The sequence below is a fragment of the Sciurus carolinensis genome, chromosome 8 (assembly GCF_902686445.1).
Source record: "Sciurus carolinensis chromosome 8, mSciCar1.2, whole genome shotgun sequence".
Classification (NCBI taxonomy): domain Eukaryota; kingdom Metazoa; phylum Chordata; class Mammalia; order Rodentia; family Sciuridae; genus Sciurus; species Sciurus carolinensis.
The window spans coordinates 107,370,507-107,388,100 of NC_062220.1; the positions used below are offsets into that span (position 1 = coordinate 107,370,507).

Below are 17,594 nucleotides of genomic sequence, written 5' to 3' on the forward strand. Positions count from 1 at the left end.
CTTTGATTTGCACCCAAGTGCACCAGGCAATGTGCCCATTGGGGCTGTGCCCTGTTTTGTTTCTCAGACATCATCCTCCTTTTTTATATGAGAACACTGAGGCTCAGCAAGGTGAAGGGACTGGCCTGAGATGGGGCCTTTTAGCTCTGGAGCAACTTTTCTTCCCAAATCTCTGTCCTGTTGCAATGTGAGGATTCCACCTGTCTCCTTGGTGGTGCATTCTGACCCTTGCTCTTCCAGGAGAAGACAAGAAACCTCCCATCTTGGTGGTCAGAGGTCTCCCCACCAATGAGGTGTTCAAATTTGCATTTCCCCTAGGCTTAGTAGGGGAGGCCAATGTGAGGCTGCTTATAGCGTCTTCCCTTTTGGATCTCTTCAGGAAGTTTCTGGGATAGAAGGGCACATGGAATTCTGCCTGTGCAACTCATCCTGGGACTGTGATGCCAGACCTGCAGGAATTGGCCTGAAGTCACATGCAGTTTAGGGAACCAGATCGTGACTGCTACCACCTGTCTGGATCTGTAGATCTGAGTGCATCCTGGAGTCCAGACCTTGGCAGTTAATGCCAGGGACACCCTCTGAGAGGTCCTGATGGAGTGTTAAATGGCAATGACATTCTCTGCACTCTCTTTGAATCCCAATGGAAGTGCTTTAGCCCAGAGGAGCATCATCACACCCCTCTATCAGTTGTCTACTAGGTGGGGGTAATAAGTGGGATTTAGGCTATTTCCTGGCATACATTAGGTGTTTACCAACTATCTTTGGATACAGAATGAATACTTAAACATTTTTTTGTACAAAATATCAAGTGTGCTTAAATAATATACAGATGTTCAGGTCCCACATGGTTCCCTCAATGCTGTTATTTTGTCAAATTTCTTTCCAGTGTCCTATTTTAATGAAATAAAAAGACACAGATAATGCTAAATCTCACCAGGTGCAAAAGGTGCATGCCTGTTGATCCCAGCAACTTGGTAGGAGGACATAAGTTTGAGACCAATCTCAGTGAGGTCCTAAGCAACTTAGTAAGACCCTGTCTCAGAAAAAAAAAAAAAAAAAAGGGAGGGGGGTTGGGAATATGGCTTAGCACCAAAAACCAACAACAACAACAAAACCTGACCAAAAAAACCCCTAAATATTCCTTTCAACCCCTTTTCCTTTCCTTTCTCTTCAGAAGTCCCTGCTGTAGTGAGGTTGGTACATCACCCCCATATACACCTGCTATATGGACATTTTTGTTTTCCTTGTGAGTCTGCATCTGAAGATAATACCTATTGTTATATGTGTTCTCAAGGACTGGCATTTATAGATCACATGCTGTTTATTTATTTATTTATTTATTTTGCAAATCACTGTTTTTCAGCTTATGTTTTTGAGATTTGGAATGGGAATGTGTCTCAGTGGTAGAGAGCTTGCCTGGCATGCATGAGGCCCTGGGTTCCATGCCCAGCACGAAAAAACTATTTTTGATATTCATACATTTTGTTTCATGCATAGTAATTCATTAATTTTTGCCACTTTCTTGTATTCCAGATAAGTGTGCTTATCTGTTCTCTTACTAATGAATGTCACTTGCTACTAAGTTTTTCTTTATTCCAAGTTGTTAGGGTTTTAGGTTGTCTATATAAACAGCACCCTATTATTTCACTTCCAAATTTTTAACCAACTGAGAAATGACACCAAGTCAGGCATCAGGATCCTAGACTTGATGTGCAGCCAAATGGGTAGCATATCACCAGTAGACCAGAAGCATATCTGTATCTCCATAGTCTGAGCAACTGCAGAGCCCACATATGGCATAGCACCTGCAAGCTTACTAAAAGTGAGGTAAAGATGCCATCTTCCATTGACAAGCTGATACCCAAAGATATCAAGATCAGAGGGGCCAAGCAGAGCTGGCTGCAGATTTTCCTTGAATACTCGTAGAGAGGACTGAAAACAAGAAGAGAAACAGAGGGTTTCTTGCCTTCTTGACCCTTCCATTGTGACCTCCTGTGTAACAGGATCCAAAGTCATTGTGTCTATTTGTATACTAGCAAACATAAGAACTAAGGAGTTCCTCTTTGTCAAAGCTTAATGTCATCAGACATTCTGCTCATGCAACTGTAGTACCTATGATACACTCTCATTTGATTTGATTTTTCCTGATTTTTAATGTGCTGGAACATGCTTTCAGGTATTAATTGACTATCTAGATTGTCTCCTTTGTAAATTGCCTCATAATAGACTTTGCTTATTTTCCTTTTCAGTTTTAAAAAATAATTCACAAATGATTTGCAGGATTTTTCATTTGCACAAACTGGATATCCATATTTGGTAGTTCCATCATAACTACAGCAGTGACAACTGGTGATTGTTAAGTGTTGTATGTCTTAATTCATTTCACCCCCCACAACAGTCCTTTGAGCTAAACACTGTTATTGTATTAGTCATCTTTCTATCATGATAATAAAATGTCTGAGATAACATATCAAAAGAAAAGGTTTATTTTGGCATATAGTTTTGGGGGTTCCAGTCCACAGTTGATTTGACCCATTGTTTTTGGGTCTGTGGGAAGGCAGCATATCATGGTGGAGTACATGGTGGAGCAAAACCATTTACTTCGTGGCCAAGAAGCAAAAGAAAGCACGAATGAAACTGAGGTCTCACACTTCTCTTCAATGACATGCTTCCAGTGACTTAAAGACCTCCCATGGGGTTCCATCTCTTAAAGATTCCATCCCTTCCTGATAGTGCCTCCCTGGAATCTGAGCTTGTAACACATGGACTTCTAGAGGATGTTTAAGATCCAAACTATAACAGTTATGATTTCTAATTCACAGGTGTAGACATTGAAATACAGCCATGTTAAGTTACTTTCCAATAATTATGCTAATAAGTATGTTGGATTTAAACCCACTTTGGTTAGCTTGCACTGTCTTTGGCTTTTGTGATACAGTATGTGGTGAGCTCAGCAGGCAGGTAGCTACAGGTGCTGGAACTAGAGGTCAGTGAAATAAATGGTGCTTATAATTGAACAAGAAATTGTTGGTTAGCAAAGATCCATACTGATCTTGTTTCTATCATGCAAGGACCATGGGCACAGGATATCCATCGCCACACCCCTCATCCTCAGCATGTATAGGATATTTTCCCAGTCTTTTCCTTCTCTACCTGCTACATCTGATCTACTACTACACCTCTTCTTTACGTTTGTTTAGTCAGTCTAGAATAGGCAGCATACTTTGAATATCAGTCCCCATCCTTCAACCTCTTGTCTACATGACCCTCTTCTCTTCTCTACCTTCCCAGTCTTTCTCACCTAACTTAACCATATTCTACTTTGTTCTCTGCCCAGTCATTCCATCAGAAGTGAAAACTTGCCTTTGGGTCTCTTGATAGGCACATAGCCCCTGCCATTTTCTGCCATTATGTTAGTTTCTCTTCCAGATCTTGCCATCTCATCTCCCTACCCAACAGGGTATTTGAGGTGAAAGATTGAGGTATTACTTTGTACCCTTTCTTTGAGGAACAGATTCTCAAGAAGACTTCTAGCAAGGTTTGTAGTGGTCTTATACAATCGGTGGATGGAGGGATGGAGGGTGCATGATGCCATTGGAGGAGGCCCTGCCCTTGGGCTGCTGCTGCAGGTCCCACATGTAGTTTCCATTCTGCAAGATGGAATACATTTCTCTTTCATATTTGGATTTGAAAAAAATAGTTTTGTCAATTTTGTAAGTAAGAACGTTTGAATCTCCACTTATTCAACATGAATTTTTAGTTGTTTAAAGAGAACAGTGACAGAGAGTACAGTAGAGGGTTAAAACACAGGAATGAGATAAGTTGTGTTGTGGCTGCTATAGAAGATTCAGAATTAGAAACAGTATTGAAGTTCTGCTGTCTGCTCTCAGGCTTTGAGTTTACCTACTTTATTTCTACGTACACCTTATACCCGCAATCAGGTCTCTTCTTTCAAGTCATTGCTTCAATGTTTTTTTCATACTAGTATCGATATCTTCTATTCCATTTGTGGATTAAATATCTGAATCTTAATGCCTCTCAAAGGAAAGATTTGTTTTTATCTCCTCCCTACCCCCCCACCACCCACCCTTTCCTTAGGTGTGGGCATCTAATCCTTGAGCACTTTGTGAAGTGCTGGGCAACCATTTCTGAAGCAAAGCTGTAGACTTTATTTTTTTGTTCTTCATCATGTACTATGCAAGTTAATCTTAGCTTTGTTGTGTTTTCAACCATTTCTTTCTTGATTCCGTCAATAGTTATTGACTGTATTAGCCTGTTTTCCAGTTCTGTAACAAAATCCCTAAGGCTGAGTTAAAAAAAAAAAAAAAAAGAGGATTATTTAGCTTTCAGTTTTGGAGGCTGAAAATTTAAGTTTGGATGACCTCATTTGTCTGACTTCCTGTGAGGACCTCACAGAGGTTATCATCACAATGGCCTTAGCATATATGAGAGGGAGAGATCAGATGGTGACACAGAGAGTCAGAGAGAGAAATTCAGGGACCACACTTGCTCTTTTTAACAACTCTTAAGGGAACTAGCAATATTACCACAAGAAGTGCCTTAATCCTTTCCACAGGTAGCACCCCAAATGACCTAACCACCTCCTACTAGGCCCCACCTTGTAAAGGTTTTGCCACCTTAATGTTGTCACAGTGGGCACCAAGTCTTCAACACATGAACCACTGGGGAGTAAACCATATGCAAAATGTAGCAAGCCCATCAGCATTTTTCACTGTCCCAGTACTGCAACATTTACAGACATGACTGAGATTTGGCTTTTGAGTCTTGAGTTGCACAGTCCAGCTGGCCACCATGCTGCACAGACTGGGAATAGGGAACTAAAAGATGGAGGCTTTGTACTCTAGGCTTGGCAGACTTCAGGGGGTTCAGGGACCAAAGTAGTTTCAAGGAGGAAATAAAGAAACTAGGCAGGGCAGATTCCAATGTTTCTCTTTGTCGCCTATTTTGTGTCATTGCAGAATCAGACAATTCCGAGGTTAGAAAAATAAATGTCACTTCTCTACTGATGAAAATGGGGAGAAGAGTTCATTTCATGCTGAATAGTTTTAGTTGAGAAGGATCTATAGTAGAGCCTGTTAGCTTATACTTCTCTTTCTTCTCTGTGTTTAAATTAATCCCATCTATGAAATCATTACAATTGTCTGGGAAATTGTTCTGGGATTTTTATGCCTCGCATTTGTCTGCTCTTGAGTGTTCAGCCAGGAATTGTTCCTTAGCTACCAACAACCCGTGCATTTTGCAGCAGTGGGATTTCTTGGCAACATCTCCAGTTTGGAAGGAAGTGCAATGGGGGTCACTACATGGGCGACAGGATTGTTGACTTGAGCATCTCTTACTTCTCTTCCATGAAGTGACCTTTCCTGATGATATACAACAGGAAGATGTGTTAAGATGGAATTTAAAAAGTTATGTTGCTTTCTCAAGTAGATGGGCATTCTGATGGTGATTAGGGAATGCTGCTGGGCATACAGGACAGAGCAGAAAGAAGTGCTGGAAAAGATTTCCTACTTCCTGCAGTGGAAAGAGATTTGGGACATAGACAAGAATAGGATTAACATTTACCCATCTCTGGAATACTTCAGAACCTGGTCCTCCTGGTTAAAATGATTATAATCAAAGTTAAGAAATTAACCAGGCTGGAGTTGTGGCTCAGCGGTAGAGCACTTGCCTAGCACCTGTGAGCACCACATTAAAAAACTAAGTAAACAAAATAAAGGTATTGTGTCCATCTACAACTAAAAATATTTTTTTAAAAAAGAAATTAACCAAGGCAAAGTTTCCTACAGATGGCTGCTTAATTGCACCTCAGTTCCTTAATGTAACATGTATGTGAGGGAATATAAAAATTTTTTAACTTATATAAAATTATTAGTCCCCAAATCTCTACCACTTACCATCATATGGGGATTCATGTGTTGGAGTGTATTGGAGGTATGGTCCCCATTATTGCAAAATTGAGGAGGTGAAGTCTTTAAGATGGTGGTGGGGGGCGGGTGGGTGGCTTCTGCCGGAAGTGGTTAGGTCATATCCGGGCACTTAGTTTATGTTTAAGGCACTTCATTTAAACAGTATTCATTTTATAGCTCTCATTTTACATTTAAGAATCCTTTCATCCTATGTTACCCATATCTCCTTCATTGTTCAGAAGTAGAGTCAATATTTATGGTACAGTTTCTGCTGCTTATGTACATATATTGTAGACATATATGATTACTAAGCATTGTAAGGGTCTAACTAATTAACTAATTATAAGCAATTCTATTTTAATTACAATAGAGTTACTATCTTTACGGAGGCTGTGCTATCTCCATGTTGAGGACATAGTTTTTTCATTGAAAAAAGTATTCCCAAACTTCTCTGTTCTTTATTGTTGTGCTTCAGATTTGAGGGTGTATTTCTTAGATCCGTTTTAAAGAACAGTTGTTTGTAGGCAGAGTCAGTGTGGCAGCTATGAAAGTCACATGAATGAATGAGAAAGAACTGCACCCTCAGCTTAGAGACTCTGTGTGTGGAGGCCAGGTTCAGCATGCACATCTTCCTTATTCTCCCTTAAACCTCATATATCATCCCTGTTCTCACCTTTCCCCTATCAATGGCAAAGGACTCGCCTCAGGAGTAGAATAAATGAATGAACAAGAAACGTTTTTATTCTCACTCCCAGTTGGGAGGAACACTATCCCTTGCATCCAACACAGTAGGTGCTCTGAGGCGCTGAGCAGACCCTGAGTTAGAACGATGGGTACCTGAACTGTGTGAACCTGGAGCTTTAAGGAGGGCAGGCTGGGTCCCATTGTGTCTTCGTGGGCTGCCCTGGAGGACTCAAGGCTTGGAATTCAGTGGAACTCTCCATGTGCCACATGGTGAGACAAAGCACAACTGCATCTTCTTCTGCTGGCTTTTGAGTTCACATGAGCACTGACTTGTGTGTTTATTTTGCTTTGTTTCTTAACTTAGCAACATTCCCTACACCATCTGAAGGTCAAGGGAGACACAGATACAAGCACAGGTGAAGCCTTCATGGAGGGGAAAGCCCCAGCTCTCTGGAAAGACAAGATGTCTTCCCAGAGGAGGACTCCTTTTAACTCCATCTGTGATGAACAGAAGTTTATCAGATGTGATCTTTACTGGCAGCAGATCAGCATGGGGAACAGACATGTTTGGGGATTTTTTTTTTTTCAATGAAACAACTGTGACTGTAACATAGATAGCGCAGCACAGGTAAGGCAAAGACCCGATCAGTTGTGCTCAGTAGATTGTTATTACTGAGTTCTACAGACAAGGATCCAACATTATTTTTGTCTTGAAGGTCAGTGCAGGGCTGGGTAGTTGGGTGAATTCCAATCAATGACCAACCCCTGCCACACAGAGGGGTGGTGAGGCCTACCTGATAGTCCGAACAGTGTCTCTGAGCTTGTGAGGCAGGTCTCACTGGGAAGTGAGTTTGTGTTGAGGTTGGGGCTGCCTAGGCCCTAGGACTGCACTCTCTCACAAGAGCTGGGAGCTTCTGCATAGTGAATGAAAGCAGACTTTGTTATGTGACCTGAGTCCTGGGCAAAGGCTGTGAGAGCCTGTTACCAGATGAGAAGTTCTGATTTCTGTGATCCAGGTCCCTGTGATCAACAGAAGGGCTTTTGCCCAGGTAAGACTAGGACTAGAAGGGCATGTGTTGGCATCTGAGGGAACCTACAAAATTTTGTAACTTGTTCTCACCAAGCTTCCTTCACCAGAATTGGGCAGCATGAGCCTGGGATGAGAATAAATAGGAACTTGGAAGGAGAGCCGGGGAAGGCAGACTGGGGAGTGGGTGACACACACATGGTGACCCTAATTCCAAGCATTAATTCTGATTTTTGAGAAGTGAACAAATCTCTAAATAATTGAATTAAGATTTCTAGGGCTGGGGATATAGCTCAGTTGGTAGAGTGCTTGCCTGGCAAGCACATGACCTTGGGTTCAATCCCCAGTACCAGAAAAAAAAAAAGAAAAGAAAAAAAAGATTTCTAAATATTTTCAAATATTTGCATTTGAGTGGGTTCCATAGCATGGTGCAGTGAAATTGCAGCTCTGGGGTGGTGAGGAGGGTATCCTTCATATGCCAGGTCCCTGCCCACTTTGCCAGGATATAACCCTCATGGGAAACTGCTGCTGGTTCAGGTCCTCCTGCGGAGCTACCTGGGGTCTTTTGATTTGTAGTTGCACACTTTGCTATGTGGTCCTGCTGTTTTCCTGGAGCTATCCCTAGGAACATGACATAAGGTCCATTCCCCCTCCCTTCAAATTCATAGCCTGATATGATACTTTTTATTCCCTCCCTGTAATACCACCAAGGTGAGGGTAGAAGCAGGTTGTACAACTTTCTGAGGACAGATCAAGATATCTGACCCTCTTCACCCCTGCCCTGACACCTTTACTGCTCTCTGTGGGATCTGGTTCTCCATTTCTAATCCACACCCGTCTGAGCTATCTGGCTTGTGCCTGCAGTCCTTCTGGTTGAAGGCTCCAACGTGCAATAACCTGTGCCTCTGACAACTCAAGGTCTCTGCCTTTAACACTCAGAATCTTTTCCTCCTGCTGTTTGCTGTGTATGTCTTCCCTGGAGACAGAGGTGCTGCAATCTGAATGAGGGAAATGGTAGGAGGTGGAGGGAAAAAGGAACAGCAGAGCAACAGCAACCAAGAACAACCCTTGTTGTGGTAGCAAAACCCCAAAAACTTTATTGTGTCAAAAATATTCCCCCAATTTTTTTTATGCTGTGTTAAGGTCAATTTTAACTTCTAAGACTGTTTTGTAAACCAAGTCAATATTTTGTCCTGAGCTGAAGTTTTGCAAAGTTTCTTCTTTCATTTTTTTGCCAAGCATGCATGCATGTGTGCACGTACACACAAATACACATTCACAGACATGCACAAACACACACACACACATACACACACATACACACATATCCATCCTAGCTCTCAGGCAGGTTGACTGTAACCTAGGGCAAACTTACATTTAAACTCAAAGCTTGAAATTATCTGCCTGCACGTAACTGTACCTGTTTCAATTTCTCCTCCATGCAATAGAGATTTCATTTTTTTTTCTGATTGCATTGCATAGAGGAAGCATCTGTCAGTGTTGCTTGTGGTCTTCACCCCACGAATGGCCTTTATATCATGTTGTGGTGCACACAAGTTGAATGGTGTCTCCCTGTATCTGAGAAGACAGGAAGCTTGGCTTGACAAGCCTGTCCCACATCTCCATTATATTTCAAAGTGTGGTTTCTGCTTCTGATGGCTGGGACTCTATGTGCTGTTTTTGCCTTGTCCTGAGTCAACCCAGGTCAGATATCACCCCGTGTTTCCAGGAAATAAATTATGCACACCACACCCTGCACTACTATAGCAGAACTCAGTAGACAGTGCACTGCAGGCCCTGTGCAATTTTTCCAGGAATGTTGGCTGTTGTGCTTGACTTAAATGACTGTAAAAGGTAGAGTTTAGGCCAATGCCTGGAGAGTCCACAGGCAGATGGCAGCCCCGTATCTAGAACATCATAACACTGGATACTGGAAGGAAATACCACCCAGGGCCTTGAAGGAAAGTGGAACTGCCATGGGAATGCAGTCAGGAGCCCCAGGTGGAATCCGAGTTTGGTCCCTTAGGGAATTTCTGCTTCTGGCAAGTTGCCTAATACTTCTGAGTCTCAGTTTCCTCATCAAACACAGAGCCAGTAATGGTAGTAGAGGTGTGTTAGATTCATACAGCTCCTGGAAGAGGCCTGATTCATTTTCTCCTCCTCTCACCCTTTCTCTGTCTTACCTGTTCTAGTGTGTTCATAACTGGAAACCTTGGGAATGCTCCATGCTAGGCTGGGTGGTGATGGACCAGGGCTATGGAAGAGGGACTATGCATGATAAATCAGTAGCAATTTATTATTTGATCAATCCTTTAAAAAAACAAAATCATTTCTTCAAAAGAAGGCTAATAAAGAAACCCAGTCATTAGATGACTAAGCACTCAAGATGCTCTGGTTGGATGTGAGAGGGAGAGTAGATCCCTGGGTCCCCAGTGAATGGATGTGTACCTACAATGACTTGCTAAACACCCAAGCCATCCATGTCCACACTTGGAAAACTGCTGACCAGGTCAATTTTTTTTTTTTTAAATATTCCTAAAATGGCCAGGCCCAGTGGTGCAAGCCTATAATTCCAGCAATTTGGGAGGCTGAGGCAAGGGTATCATGAGTTTAAAGCCAGCCTCAGCAACTTAATGAGACCCTGTCTCAAAACAAAATGGACTGGGGATGTGGCTCCGTGGGTAGGCACCCCTGGGTTCAATCCCTGGAATCAAAACAAAAAACAAAAGATGAAAAAAAAATTCCTAAAGCATTTGGTGTCTTTCCAGAAAGTTTAGAAGCATAAAATATGACCTCATAAAGCACAGATTGTGGGAGGTATGACCTGACCAGTGGGCTTGTATTTCAGGTGTCTCCATGTGAGAGGTGCCGCTGTGAAGCCAACGGTGAAGTGCTGTGTACAGTGTCGGCTTGTCCTCAGACGGAGTGTGTGGACCCCGTGTATGAGCCTGACCAGTGCTGCCCCATCTGCAAAAATGGTAAGTGGAATGCCCATTGGTGACTGGGTGAACCTCTGAGTCCACCATGCAGTCTACACTCTACTTAAGGGTAGATGGAGTGTGTAGCATGTATGGATATATGAACTTAAATAGATGTGTCCACACACATGCACGTATGCACTTATGTAACCTTCAGGCCACAGGGTATGATTGGGACTTGCTGTGTATCAAGGTATTCCCTATCTTATTGGCGTCAGCCCCATTTTTATGGATGTTAAGAAGTTCTTAGGGAAGAAATTCAATTTCCAGTATCGAGGATAGTCACTTATTTTAATTTAGCTTTGTTTGTTCTTGCAAAGCTGTTTCTCTCTTTCCAAGACAAATCAAACACACTGGTTGGGCTCATTTACTTTTCATTACTAAGTGAATTAAACTTGGAACATAATTGAATATTTTTCATAAGCAAATTAGGCAGGGAGAGAGACCCTTCTTCTCAGCAAGAGCTAGTGGTCGATCAAAACCCATGCCTGCTTCATGAAAAGAAATGGCAAGAAGTCCTTGGTCCTGAGTTACCATGGTAGAGGGATTTCTTATTCTGAATAACTAGGATTGTCTTTACCTGATTCACTGGGCATCATTCTCTACAAGGGAATGTGATGAGAGCCAGAATGGGTGAGAATTAGGGCTCAAGAGGGAAATTTGGCAAAGAGAGCAGAGTAGTTTGGAAGAAAACAGAATCAGGAAACATGACTGCCATCTTGAGGATCTGAGTATTGTCCCTGACAAGAGGGACTGGGTTTTCTAGATGTCACCACATGGCATACACTTCTGGTGCTCCATGTGGGAGCATTTTGGACTAACTTGTGTACTCTGCCTGCTGGACTGAGTCTTGATGACCTGTGATAATAGGCTGTGGAAGTGGCAGGCAAGCTCTGGGAGCATGATTTACCCAGGTGTTAATGGTGTCCCTGGCAATTCTCTAAATCTGCAGTCATGCCAATCATACGTGGGTCATGGATGCCTTTGACTGGGTACACATACCCAAACTGCACCAGAAAACATTTGTAACACACTTCAAATATGTAAGCAGAAAAGGAAATGAAGTATCTTTTGAAGATAAGCTTGACAAAGCGTAGTAGGAGAAATGCAGTAATTACCAGGTGTGCTGTGTTTAGTCCTCTGAACACAAGCAGACACTGTCCAAGGAAAAATGTCACAGAGTGTGTTTCACAAGGGGTTGGCTGTTCTTTAGTGCATATTTATTATGAAGAAATCATTATGTAAACCACTGGACATGGAGTATGTTCTTTTAGAAAATGATGTTGAAAAACTATTGGAAGGTGGAGGGAAAAAACCAATACAATTTACATTGCTAGTGCAAATTGGGAATAATGGGGTGCGGTGGAGTTGGGGAAGGAGAAGCAGATAGAGGCCAGCAGAGTCTCTTTGGAATTGGGGTGTGGCAATACAGTAGCACTGTGAAGAGTCAATAAACAGAAAAATAAGAGATTACACTCTATTTATATATGATCTATCAAAATGTATAAATGCATTCTACTGTCATGTACAACTAATTAGAACAAATAAAATTAAAAAAGAAAAGAGGCAATCTGCACCTTGGGACTGTTAGGAGATGGTGAGGACAGGATTCTCACGCAGTTCCCTCTGTGGGGAGCTGGTACTGGAGGATAATCCCTCATAGAGTCAAATGAGATTTAGCTAATTATTTAAACATTGGTGGCCAAAATACTTGGCATTTTAAGTTCACAAAATATTTCATGTTTTTCTTGGTCAGTTATGATCAGAAACCCATTTTGGCATTAGAGAGTCACAGATGGAATCCTAGTTTGGGACAACAGGTTGGAAGTCAGAATTTCAGTCCTTGGGTCTGATCTATCTGCCTTTCCCAGTATAGAAATTTCAGACCAGTGAAAAAGTTGAAATAATTCTACAATGAGTAATTACAAACCCGTCTCTATAATTACCTCTCGTTGACGTTTAGCCATATTTGCTTCCTTTGTCTGTCCCCCTCACAACCCAGCTCTGAAAATACATGACCGAGCACCATCAGTGTATTGACTCATTTGTTCTGTCCCATAATATGCTGAGTAACTTCTGTTTATCCCACCACCATCATGAAACCTAACCAGTAGAGATCAAGAGTTCTTTGCAGTTCTTTTTATCCAAGTTAAGGGACAGAGTCAGAAAATAACCTTTAGAAAATATTCAAATTAATTCTTTGTCATGTGTGGATATGTTAAAATTTATAAAGATGTAATTTATATCTGTTTGCATTCAACTTCTTCATCATTTAAGATACAATCTAATTTATTTATAGATACTGGGGATTGAACTCTGGGACATTCTATCTCTGAGCTACATCCTCAGTCTTTTTTTTTTTTAATTTACTTTGAAAGAGCGTCTTGCTAATTTGACCATACTGGCCTTGACCTTAGATTCAAACTTCCTCAGCAACTCAAGTCACTAGGATTATAGGTGTGTACTACCTTGGAATCATACTTCCTCATCTTCTCAAAGTCACTAGGATTATAGATTATAGGTTTGCAATACCATGCCTAGAATGTTTTATTTTTTGAGTTGACAAAGTGTATTCAAAACGAAATTATGTACCCCATTTTCGTACAAGGAATCAAAATGCAGTCTGTAAAAAATGAAAAGCTAAATAAAAATAATAATAATAAAAAAAGATTATGCGAGAGACAGAGAGAGAGAGACAGAGAGAGAGAGAGAGAGAGATTGAGAGAGAGAACATTTTATTATTGGACTGATGGTTTAGGAAGAAAGTAGAAGACAGTCCACCCTGATGGTAAACTTCTGAACATTCACCCTTCACCTCTATAGTTTGAGAAGCAGCATAGGTCAAACTTAGGCATGGTTTTTGTGGTGGCACTTGAGAGATTTCCTAGAAGGATGAATATTTTTTTAAAGTAGATTTATATCACAGAAGGCTTTGTATTAAGAGATTTGAGCCAATTTTATCAAAACATCAACTTTTATTTTCAAGACTACAACTAAAAATAAGTTGAAATGTGTCTAATTATGTACATACTTTGAAATTTTGTTCTGTTTACCAGAGAGAACTTGGCTTAAAGATGTATCCAGTTGTCGAATTCTCTGACTTTGATGGGGCAAATCAGGTGTAGAATTCTGAGTAAAAGTGATTTGCTTAAAAACGAAAGCCGTTTCTGTCAGAAGTGAATGCTCTGCAGTAATGGACTGAGGTTAATGAATAATTTACAGTAGTCCAAGTCTCCCTCCACACACACAAAAATAATGTTTTTGTAAGAAAAGATTCTATCTGATATATTGAAGTTTAGAATATATAAAAAATAAATACTTTATATGAAAATAAATGTGAGGATAGACATAGCTTGGAGAAGTACCAAGGTTCTAACTCTTGATCTCTGCAGGCCAGCCTCTCCTCCTTACATCCTGACCTACAGCACTAAATATCTTTTTCTCCCAATAGACGGAAAATTACAGTTCACTTGTGAGCTGCCAAAGTCCCTTGCATTAAAGGAGCAAAAGTTTGAAATGAAGAATGTCTTGAATATAAATAAATGATCACAAATCAAATACAGTTTAATATATTCACTTTGCTGACTTGTGTGGATCAGTCTCCCAAGGTTTTTCTTTTGATAAAATGGATGTTCTGCAGCTGTTTTTGTTTTTTTGTTTTATTTCCCTTTTCTTCCCCCACAATGATGTAAACAGCGAGCGTTATATTGACTTTCAAGGATTTAGGTTTTCTCTGTTATTGATGTACTTCAGAAGTTCACAGCACCCTTTCCATTTAAGCCCCTTGGTCTCTGATGTGCTCATCAGCATTAAGTAGGCCTGAGGCTCCCATTAGTGATCAGGAGGCCTCCCTTCTGCATGAGTACAATATCTTACTTTATGGATACCAAGGAAGATAACCCATAAAATGTAGGAATCAGCCGTGTAGTATGAGCGCCTTGTTGGAATTAGCTGTGCTTCTCAAAGGTGGAAGATGGTACCTAAGGGGCATGTGATATATACCAGTAGCACAAAGGCACCAGATACAAAGATTATATAACTCCCTGAGGTCTCACTGCTACTTGATGATAGTTATTTTCATAGGAAAATAAATATAGCTTTGGGGGGAGGAAAATGAAAAACATTTATTAAATTGATAAGATGACCAATGAGATTTCAAATGATTACATGTACTTCTGTGAAAAATATGTGAGAAGCACTGACTGAGAATTAAGCAAGAGTTTTTTTTTGGTTGGTGGTTTTCTTGTGTATTTCAGAGTAGGATAAGTTCATAGTTAAAATTTATGGAGTGAAATTTGACCAAAATGAATGGGAAGCTTATGTGTAAGTGTGGGTTTGTTTCACAAGTTTCTCTCGGGAAGAAAAGCCTACCATTGAATATCTGCAAAGTTTTACCAAGGAAAGAGTATCAGTCTTAAGGGAATACTTGTCATTATTTTACAGATGATATGATTGTGTCCATTGAAAAATCAAGGAATTTCCAAATATCGGAATGAATAGTTGATTGTAGTAAGGTTGTTAGCAAGGTCAGTGTTTTAAAAAAAGCTGTATTTCTAAATGCCAGCAACAAACATAGAAATGAATTAAAAACTACAGTTTCAATAACATTGTACATATAAATTAGGTAGAAATAAATTCAACTAAATTTTGTAAGATCACTACAGTTAAAATTTCTCATAAAATTTTTTTGAGAAATTCAAGAAGCCCTGAGTAAATGGAGGCATACAACATATTCATGACTGACTCAATAATGTACAGAAGTTAAGCTGCCTCAAATGTATCTATTGATTGAATGCAAGTCCAGTCAGAAATCTAATGATTATTTATTTGTGCCTGGAAAATACCAGATTGGTTCTAAACTCAAAATGGGGATACAAAAGTTAAAAATAGCCCAGTGAACTACTGAAGAACAATAAGCCTGGAAAGTGTACATGATGAGAGATTAAGACTCAAAGTCATAATAATTAACACACTGCAATATAGTTTAAAAGACTGACAAATGGAGCTGAATTGAGTTGAAAGACCTGTGTAAATAAGATCAGCAACTGTATGTCTAAGCTGGTACTGCAGGATAGTGGGCAAACAAGTAGTCATTTCAATAAATGGTGTTCAACCACAAGTAAATAAATTCCCAATAGATTATAGATTTAAATATGAAGGTTAATACATAATGCTTTTAGAGGAAAACATCTTTATGATTTTGCATAGGTGGTGATTAATTTTAAAAGAACACTAAAATGATGGGGGTGATGGCGCATACCTATAATCCCATGACTTCAGAGGCTGAGGTAGGATGATTGCAAGTTCAAGGATAGCCTCAGCAACCTAGCAAGGCCCAAAGCAACTTAGCAAGATCCTTCTCAAAATAAAAAAATAAAAGGGAATGGGGATGTGGCTTAGTGGTTAAGAACCCCTGAGATCAATCTCTAGTTAAAAAATAAAAACACTAAAAATATTAACCATAATGAAAGAATTAATAAATTGGACTTTATTAAAATTAAGAAGCTTCATTCATCCAACCATAGTATTAAACAAGTGCAAGGTAGCTTACATATTTGGAGAAATTATGTCATGGATATATCAGAAAAGTATGTATTTAAGCAATTTTAACACATCAAAATAAAGCAGAGAGATACATAAGAGAGAAATTCAATGTAGATTCCCAACTCTGTACATTGGTACCCCCTTCTGATTCTTCTTATGAGAGGGATGCATTTTCTCACTGAGTTTTAGGTATTAGTCTACCACTATTTCCATTGCATTCCATTCCCATGATAGGGCTAGTTATTGTTGCAGATAGGATAGAAAAAAATGTTATTTTAAGGGCAATTAAATTAGTGTTAACCTGGAATAGGCTGTTATAAATTAAGGTGCATCTTGTAATTCCTGGAGCAATGACTAAGAAAATCAACAAAGGAATTAAGCATGGTACAGTAAAAAAATGTATACGTTTCAAAAAGGCATTCAACATACAACAGAGACACAAACAAATTCCTAAAGAAACAGATAAAAAACAAGTAAAACAATGTGTATGGTCTTAAATATAAAGCCCCAAAATACATGAAGTAAAAATTGATATAATTCAAAGGATAAAAGGAAACTTAATTAGAGTTGGAAGTGTCAAACCATTCAATCATTCATTGTAAACCTAAAGAAATCTTGCAAGTTAGCAAGCTTATAGAAGAATTGAATGGCACTCTCAACAAACTTGACCTAACTGATGTGGATATATAATACACCATCCTGTACAATACTTATTTCTACCAAGTGCAGGTGGATATTCTTTAGGGCAGATCAAGTGTTAAGCCATAAACATTCTCACTAAACTCAAGGTGCTTAACCATACAAAATATGTTCTTTGAGCCCAACAGATTTTGATCAGAATTAACAGTGGAAGGAAACTGGGAAATCTGAAAATATTTGGAAATTAAATATCAGACCTAAATAACTCATGGATTAATGAAGAAATCACAGAGATTTTAGAAAATATCTTGAACCTTTAATAAAATGAACACAGAACATATCATCGTTGATGGGATGATGCTAAATAGTGCTTAGAAGGAAATTTAGCTCTTGAATCAATAATTTAAGCTTCTGTTCTGAGGCACTAGTAAAAGAAGAGCAGATTATACCAAAGGCATGCAGAAGAAAGAGCATAATAAAAATGCAGGCAGAAATCAATGCAGCATAAATTAGAAAAGCTTAGGAAAATATACATCATAACCAAGTTAAGTAAGTTCTTTGAAAGTTCTTTGGAAGAAGTAAAATTGACAAAACCTTCACAAAACTGACCAAGAACAAATCAGAGAGGATACACAAGTGAAGAATGAAAGAGGGCATTACCAATGATCCTTAAAAATGAAAATTAATATGAGACAATATTATGATCAACTGTACGCCAACAAATTAGACAAGCAGGAAGAAAAGGAAAACCTCCTAGGAAAGCAAAAATAAAAACTCAAATTGATACTCAAAACT

At 39.6% G+C, this 17,594-nt stretch overlaps 1 protein-coding gene across 2 annotated transcripts in view; it reads left to right on the forward strand.

The window, feature by feature from the left end:
• Vwc2 (von Willebrand factor C domain containing 2) overlaps positions 1-17,594 on the forward strand; it is a 170,728-nt gene that overhangs the window by 18,018 nt on the left and 135,116 nt on the right. For both annotated transcript variants that reach the window (XM_047561833.1, XM_047561834.1), the window contains one exon: positions 10,487-10,616. In XM_047561833.1, coding sequence (XP_047417789.1) covers positions 10,487-10,616 — 130 coding nt within the window. The remainder of the gene's footprint in view (positions 1-10,486; positions 10,617-17,594) is intronic.